This window comes from Oryza sativa, chromosome 8 (assembly GCF_034140825.1).
Source record: "Oryza sativa Japonica Group chromosome 8, ASM3414082v1".
Classification (NCBI taxonomy): Eukaryota; Viridiplantae; Streptophyta; class Magnoliopsida; order Poales; family Poaceae; genus Oryza; species Oryza sativa.
In genome coordinates this window covers 2782836-2795760 of record NC_089042.1, presented here as the reverse complement: position 1 = coordinate 2795760, position 12925 = coordinate 2782836, and the positions used below count along the sequence as shown (strand labels likewise).

The window sequence follows — 12925 nt, the reverse complement described above, 5'->3', positions numbered from 1 at the left end:
GGAGGGCGAGGTGGTCGAGCCCTGAAGGGAAAAAGAAAAAGGAGCGCGGTGAAAAAGAAGGGTCTGCCACCTTCCGCTTTGGGGGAGGATTGGCAGACGGAGCGAGCCACTCTCTGCCTCCACGCATTGGCGGCTAGCGTCGTGGAGAGGCAAAAAGATTGTGCATCGGCTTTGGCAGCGAGCGGCGTCAGGAGCGGGTGACGCCGGCGTCCTGCCCGGTCGGCCACGACGGTCGCGCGCGCGGGAAACTGTGTGTGCACACCCAAACTTGAATCGGCGGCGACAGATTCGATTTTGGGCCCATGCATGTTTTATATGGGCTGTATCGACCCATGGTGGCCCATATGCACCCCTTGGCAGGTCACCATTTCCAACCCCCCATCTTTATGTGTCTCTATTACAATTACAAGTTTTCATCATTTATTATTATATTAATTATTAAAAAAACAAAAACTGAATGGAGTCGATTAGTCTGCGATTGGCTAGGCTAATCCAGGTATTTGAGAATCGACAACGAAGAATGAAAATATAACTAGTAAATAAATCGCTAAATGTAAATTAGAGACCAAAAATAGGTGATGTGGAGGTTGTCGTACCCAACTAGATGCACACCAAGTTAGCAACACTTTTCTCCACTCTATTTAGGAAAGCTATGCGCCTGCGCAAAGAAGAAGATACTAGGGGTGTGTTTGGATAATAGGAAATGAGAGATGGGATTGGGATTGGGAAATAAATGAAGGGTTATGATTAAATGGATGAGGGATAATGAATGGTTAGGATTTAAAGATGGGTGGAAAATCATTTCCATTAGACATTTGCCAAACACTGCCTAGGAGGTGTCAGGTGTGTTAGATGCATTGTCCAACCAAGCAACATGGCCAGTGGCAGGTGTGTGAGGTGGATTATGATGAAGATGTTATGGGTCCTAGTGGCGTCGGCAAGTCCACCATGATCCTCGCGGTTGCTTCCATCTCTCGCCGCCTCTCGACCGGCTCCTCAACGGTGCCCCGCCACCAGCATTGATCTACGCTCAGTCTCCAGCTACCCAGCACGATACCCTCTTCCCGCATCTCATCGTGTGCAAGATGATGCATTTCAATAGCCGCCTTCGCCTCGGCACACGCGTCTCGCACAAAGTCATCGACGCCCCCCGCGTTGACACGCTCATCGATGACCTTACCCTAGCCCGTGTCAACACCACTGGTGACTAGGGGAAGATGGGGGTCAACCGGATCTTGGAGGGGGTAAATGCAAAGATGTGGTCACGATGGATTGTCATGTCGGTGGTCAAACCTAATTAAGTGAGATGTAGATCTCGTTGGTATATTAAAACAACATTATGGACCTAAATATCGGATTGTGGATCTAAGTGATACCACACGCGCTTCGATTTATAGAGCTGATGGTACATTTTATTCTGGCTAGTTCGGTCTCATTTGTCGGAGTACTGAACTACCAAGTAGGGCGAGCGTTCTAAGTTTGGGAAAAGAAAAAAAAAGACAAGCAACCGCATCTGAAAAAAAGAAAAGGAAAAGGAAAGAATACATGCATTATAGTTTGATGGAGGAGATCGAAGAACTTACCAGGATCATGTACCGACTGCCGGTAGCTAATACTCCCTTCGTTAAAAAATAAAAGTTAAGGGCTGTTTTGGTTTGAGACCTAAATTAGACTTACCAATATTTGGCAATTTCAATAGTGTATAGTGTTTATTTGGTTTGAAGCCAAATTTTAGCATGCCTAAGAAAATTGGCCATTTCAATAGTTAACTTAGGTTATTTTGGCTTCAATCCAAACACAACTTTGTCTTACCAAAATTAGTCATACCAAAACTTGTCAAAATTTGGCATTAACAAAATTTGGTAAGGCCTATTTAGGCCACAAACCAAACCAACCCTAACTTAGAAAAAAATATGACTTTTCTTAGGAGATCATATTCCCTTCTAGATTAAATTTTTGAGGGGACGGAGTGAGTATGTGCGAGCGAGCCAACCAAGAACAGCTAGCTAGTAGAGTCGATGAGGAAGCTAGCAAGAACACTACTTCATCCGTCCCATAATATAAGAGATTTTAAGATTTTGTTTGTATTGTTTGACCATTTGTTTTATTTAAAAATTTATACAAATATAAAAAACGAAAAGTTGTGCTTAAAATACTTTGGATAATAAAGTAAGTAAAAAAATAAATAATAATTCCAAATTTTTTTAATAAGAAGAGTGGTCAGACAATAAAAGAAAAACTCAAAATCCTTATATTATGAGACGAAATGAGTTTAAATACTCCTTCAGAACAACCCAAGTAATAAATACTCCTTATGCTCACTAACTTTCGCGTGGGACCCAATATTATTCCTCTCTTTTTTAGAACTCTTTTTTTGAGAACTTATTGCTCCTCTACTAGCTAGCGGCAAAAGAACAAATGTTACCCTGAGAGGCAGCAGGCACAGCACAAAAAGGGTAATATGATGGTAATGCATAGTTCATTGAATACAAGCGTGATGCACGGATCGGTCGATCACAGCGTGACTCGGAAAAGTTGCAATTTGACCACACAAATTTATTAACATTAAATTTGTTGTTTAGCTAGCAAATCCCATGAATAAAATGCACTGCTAACTCGTGAACATCTATCTGTACCAGCTAAGAACAAGAAAGAAAGAAAGAAAGAGTAAATTTCATAAAACTACAGACATCTTAACTAAACTATCGTAAAAGTATATATTTAAGCTGTTGTATTAAAAAATTACAAATTTAGTGTGACAAATTTATCACAAAACTACAAATTTAAGATGGAGGGTCACATAACCATATATTCAGTTGCAAAATTTTTTCACAAGACTAAATGTTTAGTGCCAATTTAATCACAAAACTGCAATATTTATACTTCCAACATGATGGTAGTGCTAAGTATTTGTACTCTAAGATATGTGATTTTGTGATAACTTCAATATTAAATACTCCCTCCGTCCTATAATATAACAACCTCACTAAAAACCATTTTTTCAGACGATGATATTTTTTTTCAAGCGGGTAAGTCTATCAGAGCTAAATAGCCACCTACGAAAATGATAACCGTAGGGCGAGATCGTTCCGTCTGCAAAAAGGCGAGATCGTTTCCGCCTGCAAAAATAAAGAGCCACCTGCGATCGACCGTCTGCAAAAAGGTTAAGCATCTTAAAAACACTCCCTACCCACCAAAAATTGCTAAGTTGGAGTGCTGCCATCCCACCTCTCCGGCTCTCCCCTCTCCCTCCCCTCCCCTCCCCTCACCTCTCCCCTCCCACCTCTCCTTCCCTCTCCCCAGCACGGATCCGGCCGAAGGGTTGCGACTGGAGAATGGTAGCGGCGGCTGTCAGGGTTATGGATACCACATACCTAATAGTAGTTGACTAAATCTCGGGAGGACACACCACATATCATATCTTATACGGAAACAACTTTCGGATATAGGAAGAGTTTTGCATAAGGAAGGATGAATAGAGTTCTACATGGAAACGACAAGGACTACTCATATTGTATCCATATTGGTCTCCCTAGTTCTACTTGGACAAGGGGACACCTATGGGTATAAATACAAGACTCCCTAGGAGGAGAGGGGACACGGAACAATAGATCAGGACACAAGATCAAAATACAAGCCAACATGCGCCAAGACAAGACGCCGGATATCGACTTCAGAGATAAGCATGGCTAGTCCCCTACGGTGTCTACGGATACTGTCAGGAGAGACATAGCGATGTCTTTGATCTCGTCAGATGTGGACTCGAGGAGGAAGGCTACCTTATTGTCGACTACGAGTCAGCATTTCAGACCGCCAAGTCGACAACAGATAGATAGGCTACCCCAAATATTGTACTAGTGTGATTATGATGAATAAGAGTAACTACCGGCTTCGGCCAACAGGATGTAGGGCTATTACCTGACAATTTAGGGGCCCGAACCTGTATAAAAATCCTCGTCTCCGTCTCTTTTACCTCAATCTCGCATATATCCTAGTACCAACGATGATGGATTAGTTGGGCATAATAAATTCATCTCGCGGTTTACTGACAGATTCTGTAATTAGTTTTTTTATTAGTGCCCAAACACCCCATGCGACACCCTATAATAATACCCGATATAACACGCCAAAACTTTGCACCCCTGGAACTAAACACCCCCGTAAGTCCAAGCCTCGATCCATCTCTCCTCGCTTCTCTTCCCTCTCTCCTCCCACACCTTAATCTCCTAGTGCGCACCGAACCACGGCCGTTGTTGTTCCTCCTCCACCATAGGTGCTACGGCCACCACTCGAGCTCACCCCTTATGTAGATATGGCCGAGCTGCTCTAGTTTTATCCACCGCCCTCGATGAGGACAGCCACTCGTGCTGCACCAGTGGTGGTGGGTCGGAAGAGGAGGATCTGGCGACAACGGTGCTCAAGACCACTAGAGCTGCCTACAAAGTATCAAAGGGGACGGCTGATGACAGTTGGCGGGATCTAGCGGCAGTAATGCTCGGGAGAGGGGGAGAGGGGGAGGGGGAGTTGCATCTACAACAACGTTGCAAGGGGTGCGGCTTGTGCACAATGTAGACAGTGGTGAGTCGGGAGCCTTGGTGGTGCCAGATCTGGCGGCAGCGACCCTATGGAGTGCTGAACCTAGAAGAGTCTCGGGATAGTCGGATCCGGTGGTGATGGGCCCAAGGAGCGGCAGATCCCACATGCCCTTCCCCTTCCTCGATGTTGCTCGCGTCGCCGATGGCCTGTAGGAGTGGCCGTTCATGCCTCGGGCCGGGACAGCAGATCCAAGGGAAGCACAATATTGTTTTATTTATTTTGTTAACATGCTCGACGTGTGACGAGGACCGCTGCTTAGCGACGTTAACGATGATTTTTCTTATTTTGTTTTCGTGAAAACCATTTTCTAGGCGGATCTCTTAATTTAGCCATCTTTGAAAGACGATTTGTGTACCTGCACCCAGCAAAATTGATGATTTCCCAGTCATTTGCTCGCAGACAGGCCATGAATCCGCCTGCAGAAACCCTTTTTGTTCATTTAGAAAAATGTTTTCCTTAATAGTGATAAGTAGTAATTAATTCTAGAGGATAGAAAAACCACTTGAACCACTTGAAGATACTATGGCTGGTTTTGTTAGTTGAATTGAACCCATAGCCAAAACGCAACACTGGTAGCAAACCTAATTAACAAAAGCCCGAACATTTTTTTCAATTTTTGCCAAATAATTTGACAAGACCAATTAATTCTTGCCGTTGCCTATAAATGGATAAGAACCAAACATGTCAATATACAAACTCTGAAGCCTGCAGTCTTCACGGTCACCTACTTTATTTTACTAGTTGAAAGTCTTCTAGAAGTTCATTTTTTCTATTATAGCCTGCATGGATGCATGTGTCTCACGTTCTCTTCCTCCTAGCTGTTGCTCTTTTTTTTTTCAATTTTTTATTTTGTTTCACGTCAGCGATATATTCAGCCTCAGCTCGTCAACTATAATAAATCTTGTAAAACCGCATGTTTCACAGAACTACGCGGTATTAATAAAATTAATCATTTTTATATGGGGGTATGCCTGTTAACAAATTCAGCTATTTTTATGTTGATCTTATATGATTGCACTTTGCAGATCGTAGGTACACAGATGTAAAAATGAAAATGAACGTCACATGTATATTTCATCGGTTCAGTATAAGATATAATATCATTTCTTGACAAAGAAGACCATAAATTACCACCGACCAATTGATATGTGAAAATGAACGAGGCATAATACTCAGCATAAAAAATAGCCTTGTAGTCTTTTTTCTAGGGTTTTTTTCTAAAGGAAATAACAACTTTATAAAGTTGAAACAACACATTTACAAATACGTGACATAGCGAATGGCCTTGTACTTCTATGTCAGATCTAAGTCACTACAGTAGATTAGAAACGACTAACCTTGTGAGGATGTAAGCATCCTAGCTAGTGGCTAAAGTAGCCTAAGAGTAGATACAATAAGAAAATTTAGCCGATGATAGTGTGTCCATGGTGGCAAAAGTGGTGAGGTGGCAGGGAAATGGGTGGAGAGAGGGAGGGAGCGGACAATTAAATAGTTGTCAACGGCACACTCCCTCCTAGGTTTATAGGGTCCACATGAGGTCAGACTGGTTGTTTTCTTGTGAGAACGAGTGGATAGGAAGAAAGGGGTAGAACATTGGATCGAAGAAGAGAATATAAAATAAAAAAATGTATATAAATCTATCGGGTAGATGATGTATAATAGCTAACTATTGTACACACTAACTCTTGTTAAGCTAAATCTAGCTGATGTGGATGTTTTTAGAGCCAACTATTGACTATACTATTGACCTTGCTCTAATGCGCGGAGCCATTGTCTAGCCAACCAATTATACGAGCAATGCCCCTCATCAAGTAGGAGTAACTTGGTATTGGTATAGGGTCACTGCCTAGAAAACCGCAACAAAACGCATAGACATTTGCACGCGCAGTGTCTTGGATCGTACACGTTTGATTTAACTTTTTAGCCCATTTAAACCACTATACATTGAAAAAAAATAGTATCCTTAAAGATAAATTCAGCTTATGTGACGTGCTTTCTCTTCGAAGACTACAGGCCACTTTACATTGCAAATGCCCTAAACATATCCACAGTGAAGGTGATCAGGAGCACTAATCAACTAAGACAGGACCATCACCTTAGAGAGCACATCTGACTAAACTGCCCTTCCAACCCCACCTGATGCTGCCGCCGCCGTTGCACCAACGGCGGCAGCGGCTGTAGACTAGGGATCCGGCGGTAGATCCGGTAAAGCCGTACATCTTCGGCGACGCCACCGCCGCCGCCGTCGTTGTGGTAGGTGCAGAACTCTTCCATGGCCCAGCCGCCGTTGACCCGGTCGAAGATGACCCAGGTTGTCCTCCGGCCGATGTAGGTGCCGTCGGCCGTGGTGATCGACCTCGCCGCCGTCGCCGTCCTCCACTGGCCTTCGGTGCTGGGCCCCGGGCTGAACAGGTAGATGCTGCCGTCGTCCGCCGCATAGCTCCAGTACTCATCTGAACAATCAATCAATCATATAATCGATGATATGTAGATTGGTTTCAATCGATCGATCGAGAAGCAAAGCGAGCAACAGATCGAGCAGCCGATCATCATGGCAGGTGCATTTAAGAAGAAGAAGAAATTTAGTAGAGGAATAATGTGTACTGTAGAGGGTGGAGGGGTCGGAGGCGAAGACGTTGGCGTCGAAGATGGCGAACGGCAGCTGCGGCGGCAGCGGATGGCCGTGCTGCCTCCGGAGGAGGGCGTCCACGAGCAGCGCCGGCGCGACGTCGTCGGCCATGGATGACAGCCGCGTCGATCGTTCGTCGATCGATCTTGATTAGATATGCAATCACAGATACTCGCAGATAATCACAGTTGTCGTTTTTGGTCAAGGATTTTGCGCTGTTAAATCATAGTGGATTAGTTAATCAAAATAGTTTGTATACTAGTAGTACAAGCTAAGAGTTGTATATCGAGTCCAATTCGAATTATGTAAACAAATATTGTATATAAACAATTTTTATATAAGAAGTTAAAGGTTTATATATGTAGTCCAAATCCGTCACGTTTCCGACATTACGAGACTCGATCGGACGGACCGTGCTGTGTGGCCCAACTTCCCTCTGTGGCCCACAAAAATCTGGGCCCACATGAAACAGTATCGTAGTGCATAGAAGGCTCGGCCCACTAGCTCGGTACTCAAAAAACGTAACCGGATAGCCTGCAGCGGCCGTGCCCATAACCTGTTCGACGGAATGCCCACGAGTGCTGTGGTGAGAAGGTCTCCACAAGAAGAGAAAGATGGCAAGTCTGGGGAGGTCGCCGGACGACTCCATGGAAGACGGCGGCGCATGACGCCGTGCTGCCATTGAGGTGGCGCTATCTCTACTCCTCGGTGCGACGCCTCAACTTGGAAACCGTGGGGCTTTTCTGTGATGCTTCTAACCCATGGATTCGGCATGCATATGCTTTGAAGGCTGAAGAGCAAAGTTCAGGAACTGGGTGTCGTCCAGCATTGGCATGAAAGGGATAAAGGGATATGACAACCTTCAGACTTCACATTCCACTCATTCAGTTCATCTGATAAATTTGTCTCAACATTGGTGTATTGTATACATGGCGATAGCAAATGTGCTATTCTACTTGAGCGCTCACCCAATTTGGAGAAGCTTACCATTAAGTTGGAGGCCGTTAGTATTTTCAGCACATTGATCATTTTTGCAGAAGTTGCACAGTTGAAATTTTCCTTAGGTTTCACTGCTATCCGAGTAACTTATCAATAAACAAGATGTTAATCGCGTGATATATCTAAATTATAACGGTGTACATTGGTCATCATAACTGAATACAATTACACAGTTTAAAAACAAGATTTGTATAGCAAATGTAATTCACCCTTAAATAACATCACGAAAATTGCTCAAGAAATATGCAAGCCCATTCATGACAGTAACTAAATAAGTTAATTATACATACACAACACACACTGCACACGAAGAGCACACCATATATATTAGTTCTTCTTTCTGCTAAAGACTTAACCATCACCCATTTTACTTAACCTGCTTCTTGGCCGAGTTCTTCCGTTTCGGCCTGGCCTCCTGCAGCATGGACAGCACCTCCCTCATCGACGGCCGCTCCTGCGGGCACCGGCTGGTGCACAGCAGCGCCACCCTAAGCGCCAGCGCCATCTCGTCCCGCGTGCCACCGACATCATTGTCGGCCCACGCCGCAGCGTCGATCACGTCGCCCACCCCGCCTCCGGCCACCTTCCGCCGCACCCAGTCCACGATGTTGTTCCCCTCCCCGTACTCCGCCTCCACCGACCGCCGTCCCGTCAGGATCTCCAATAGTACCACACCGAAGCTGTACACATCGCTCTTCTCGTTCACTTTTAGAGTGTACGTGTACTCTTAGAAAATGACAAAAATAAAAAATATGATTAATATTTCATCTATTTTATATTATAAGACTTTCTAGTATTACCCACATTCATATATATGTTAATGAATCTAGACACAATCTAGATACGCATGTGTCTAGATTCATTAACATATATATGAATGTGGGCAATGTTAGAAAGTCTTATAACATGAAACGGAGTTAGTAATGATTTTGATGGACACGTGGCGGATGATGTGTATGCGGCTCACCTGGTGCAATGTAGCCGCATGAGCCGGCGACGACGGACATGGGGGCGGCGCTCTGGAGCGCCTTGGCGACGCCGAAGTCGGCGACGCGTGCCTCCATGTCGTCGTCGAGGAGGATGTTGCTGGGCTTGATGTCGCGGTGCGCGATGGCGGGGAGGCAGTCGTGGTGGAGGTAGCTGACGCCCTGCGCGACGCCGACGGCGATCTTGTACCGGGCGTCCCAGCCCGGCCGCGCCTTGGCGGCGGCGCCGTGGAGGAGCTCGTCGAGGCTGCCGTTGGGCATGTACTCGTAGAGCAGCATCGTGGACTCGCCGTTGGTGCACCACCCCAGCAGCCGGACGATGTTGCGGTGGCGGAGGTGGCCGAGCACCTCCACCTCGGCCACCGTCCTCTTGCCGCCGCCGCCGCCGTCGCTGTCTTGCCGGAGCTTCTGGTTCTGCTCCGTCGGTGCGGCTGCCTCCTTCTGCGCCGCCGGCGCCTGCCACAGCTTCTTCACGGCGATGACCTCGCCATTGGGCATCTTGGCGCGGTACACCGTCCCCGACGACCCGGCGCCGACGATGCCGTCGCTCCCCTCGACGCACCTCGCCACGTCGTCGGCGGTGAAGCTCAGCCTCTGGAACGCGGTCATCCGCCACGGCCCGACGACGAGGTCGGGGTGGCGCGCGCCGCCGGGACCGAGCGCGTCTGCCGCCGCCGTGTCGTCGCCGCCACGCCACTGCAGCCAGCGCGCGGTGCCCGCGAGCACCACCATGCCGGCGAACGCCACCGCCACGGCGGGCACCCACATCGCCGCCGTGTGCCGCGCGGGGCTGCCGCGTTCGCCGGCGTCCGACGACGGCTCGGCCGGCGCCAGGTGGTTGAACGACACGTCGAACGTCTCCAGCGTCGTGCAGTTGGTGAACCCCGGCGGGACGGTGCCGGTGAGCGCGTTCCAGGACAGGTCGACCTCGGTGATCGACGGCAGCGCGGCGATCGCCGCCGGTATCTCTCCGGTGAGCTCGTTGTGCTGCAGCCTCAAGCTCACCAGCCGCTTGCAGCTGCCAATGTCGCCGGGGATCCCGCCGCCCAGCGCGTTCCCGGCCAACTCTAGCCGGTACAGGTTCGCGCACCCGGTGGCGCCGAACGCCGGGAGCTCGCCGACCAGACCGCATCTGCTCGCCGCGAACACCTGCAGCTTCGGCCCCCGCCACGCCATGTCCGGCAGCGCGCCGCCGACCAGGTTGCCGGAGACGTTGAAGTACTCAAGGCTGGGAGAAGCGACCAGGTCGGCCGGAATGCCGCCGCCGGTGAGCGAGTTGGAGCTCAAGTCCATGTACGTCAGATTCCGTATCGCGCCGAACCCCGCTGGAATCTCGCCGGAGAGCCGGTTCGCCTCGAGCCGGACGCGCCACAGCGACGAGCAGTCGGCGAGGCTCGCCGGAATCGCGGAGTCGAACCGGTTGTCGAAGAGGATGAGGCGGGCGAGGCGGTTGCCGGCGCAGACACCGGGAGGAATCGGGCCGGAGAGGGAGTTCGTCGACACGTCGAGCCGGACAAGCCGCCGGCTCGCGCCGAGCGACTCCGGCAGCCTCCCGGCGAGCGAGTTGTTCCATAGCTGGAGCACCTCGAGGCTCGGCAGCGCGCCGATCGCCGCCGGGATCGTGCCGGAGAGGGAGTTGCTCATGAGATTCAGCGTCGTGAGGTTGGTGAGCTCGCCGAGGCCGGCCGGGATCGCGCCGGCGAGGTGGTTGTCCGAGACGTCGAGAACCTGGAGCGCTCGGAGGCGAGACCACCGCGGCGGGATCGCGCCGGCGATCCTGTTCTTGAACAGGAACAGAGATTCAAGCCGCGTGAGCTCGCCGAGCTCCGGCGGCAGCGGCCCGGACACGTTGGCGGCGGCGATATCGAGGTACCGGAGCTGTGCCATCTTCCCGAACTCCGGCGGTATCCCGCCGTCGTACGCATTGTACCCAATCTCAAGGTGTTCGACCGACGTGAGCTCGCCGAGCTCCCTCGGCAGCCGCCCGGAGAGAGCGTTCCCCGCGAGGTGCAGAAACCGCAGCCGCCGCAGCTGCCCGACCTCGCCGGGGATGCTCCCGTTGAAGAAGCTGCCACCGAGGTTGAGGTGCTCGAGCCTCCGGAGCTCGCCGATGCCACGGGGGAGCTCCCCGACGAAGCAGTTGCTGAAGGCGTCAAGGAAGGCGAGCGAGCCGAGCTTGGCGATGCCGTCGGGGAACGTGGAGTTGAAGAAGTTATGGCTAACATCAAGCGCCACGAGCCGCCGGAGCAGGAGCACCGCCGGCGGGAGCTCGCCGGCGAACGCGTTCCCGCTGAGGTTCAGCGACGTCAGCGTCGGGGACAGCAGCCTCGCGGCGGTGGGCGACACGGTGCCGGACAGGTTCCGCCGCGACAGGTCGACCCCGACGACCTCCCCGGTTGCCCCGTCGCACGCCACCCCGGGCCACGCGCACCACGGCGGCGCCAGCGACCTGGTGGCGCCCGCGGACGCCGCCGCGGCGTACGTCCACGACCGCAGCGCGCCGGCGGGGTCGCCCAGCGACGACCTCAGCGACAGCAGCGCGAGCAGCGGGAGCGGCGCCGACGACGCGGATGTGATGGTAGCGAGAGGCAGCAGCAAAAGCAGGACATGGACGGCGGCGGCGGCCATGGCGGTGGCGGAGGTGGTGGAGGTGGTGCGAGGAGGAGGAGGGGGTGGTGGTAAAATGGAGGCGGGAAAGGTGGTGGCGGTGGTGGTACATTGTGGCTGCGGCATGTCATGATGAGGAGGTCGGAGGGGGGAGGAGGAGGAGTCGAAGGGAGGAGATGGCCATGGCCATGGGTGGAGGTGGAGGTGGCCATGATGGCGGTGGTCGGCTTCGCTTTGGAAAGAGATGGTTTTGGGTGGTGATCCCACTATTGCAGCAGCCAACCATTTTTTTTCTTCTTCTCCTCTTTGTTCCTTGCATTTGCTACTTCAAATCAATATGGATTAAGATCTTGAATTTACACAGACTATGATATTACTCTGTGATCTGATAATGCCATTAACTCTGTTAATTGACAGTTCTAAAAAAAAAAGCTCTATTCACAATTGGTTCAAGAGATTTTGGAACCCATGAATTTCATAGGGGTTTTCTTGGAATTGTCAAAAAAAAAATCAATCCGTAGGAACTATCTCTCCGGTTCTCCGTTTCATATTATAAGTGTTTTGATTTATCAAATTTAAAAATTTAGTAACATCTCAAACATCAAATTAGTTTCCTTAAATCTAACATTAAATATATTTTGGTAATATGTTTTTTTATAAACTTGATCAAATTAAAAGAAATTCAACTTAAAAAAAGTTAAAACAACTTATAATATAAAATGGAGGGAAGTAGTAATTTTTCCGGTGTTTCAAACATAGTTTAACTAGTTAGTAATTTGACTATGTATTAGAAAGTACATCTTGTATAGTAAAAATTGGCACCTTTACCCAATTTTACATTAGAAAAATTTTGTATCTCTTTAAGAGTGGTAAAGTTTCTCCTAATTAGTACTGTTACCTTTTCTTGCTATGCTGCTAGCTTAGTCAGCCTGGGCATTAAAAATATATGAATTCAATGAGATACATTTTCATTGCAACAAAGGAATTTCTATGTGAAACACTCCAATTCCAACCATTGAAATTCAAAAAAACTCGATACAAAAAAGATAGATAATCCACCTATATTTAATACCTACTTTCACATCACGATCTTACACATGTTTCTACT

General features: G+C 48.9%; 1 protein-coding gene across 1 annotated transcript; it reads right to left on the bottom strand.

Moving 5' to 3' along the window:
• Nucleotides 1-8343: 8343 nt before the first annotated feature.
• Nucleotides 8344-12074, bottom strand: LOC4344655 (leucine-rich repeat receptor-like protein kinase TDR). The gene is made up of 2 exons (XM_015793507.3): nucleotides 9192-12074; nucleotides 8344-8950 (listed from the first exon to the last, which is right to left on the bottom strand). The coding sequence occupies exons 1-2, from the start codon at nucleotides 11941-11943 to the stop codon at nucleotides 8592-8594; spliced, it is 3111 nt and encodes a 1036-aa protein (XP_015648993.1). The 5' UTR covers nucleotides 11944-12074; the 3' UTR covers nucleotides 8344-8591.
• Nucleotides 12075-12925: the final 851 nt, after the last annotated feature.

Coding starts and splice junctions, on each gene's coding strand:
- LOC4344655 (XM_015793507.3), bottom strand. CDS start 11,943: ATGCCGCAGCCACAATGTACCACCACCGCCACCACCTTTCCCGCCTCC. Junction 8,951..9,191: donor ATGCGGCTACATTGCACCAG/GTGAGCCGCATA, acceptor TCATTTTCTAAG/AGTACACGTACACTCTAAAA.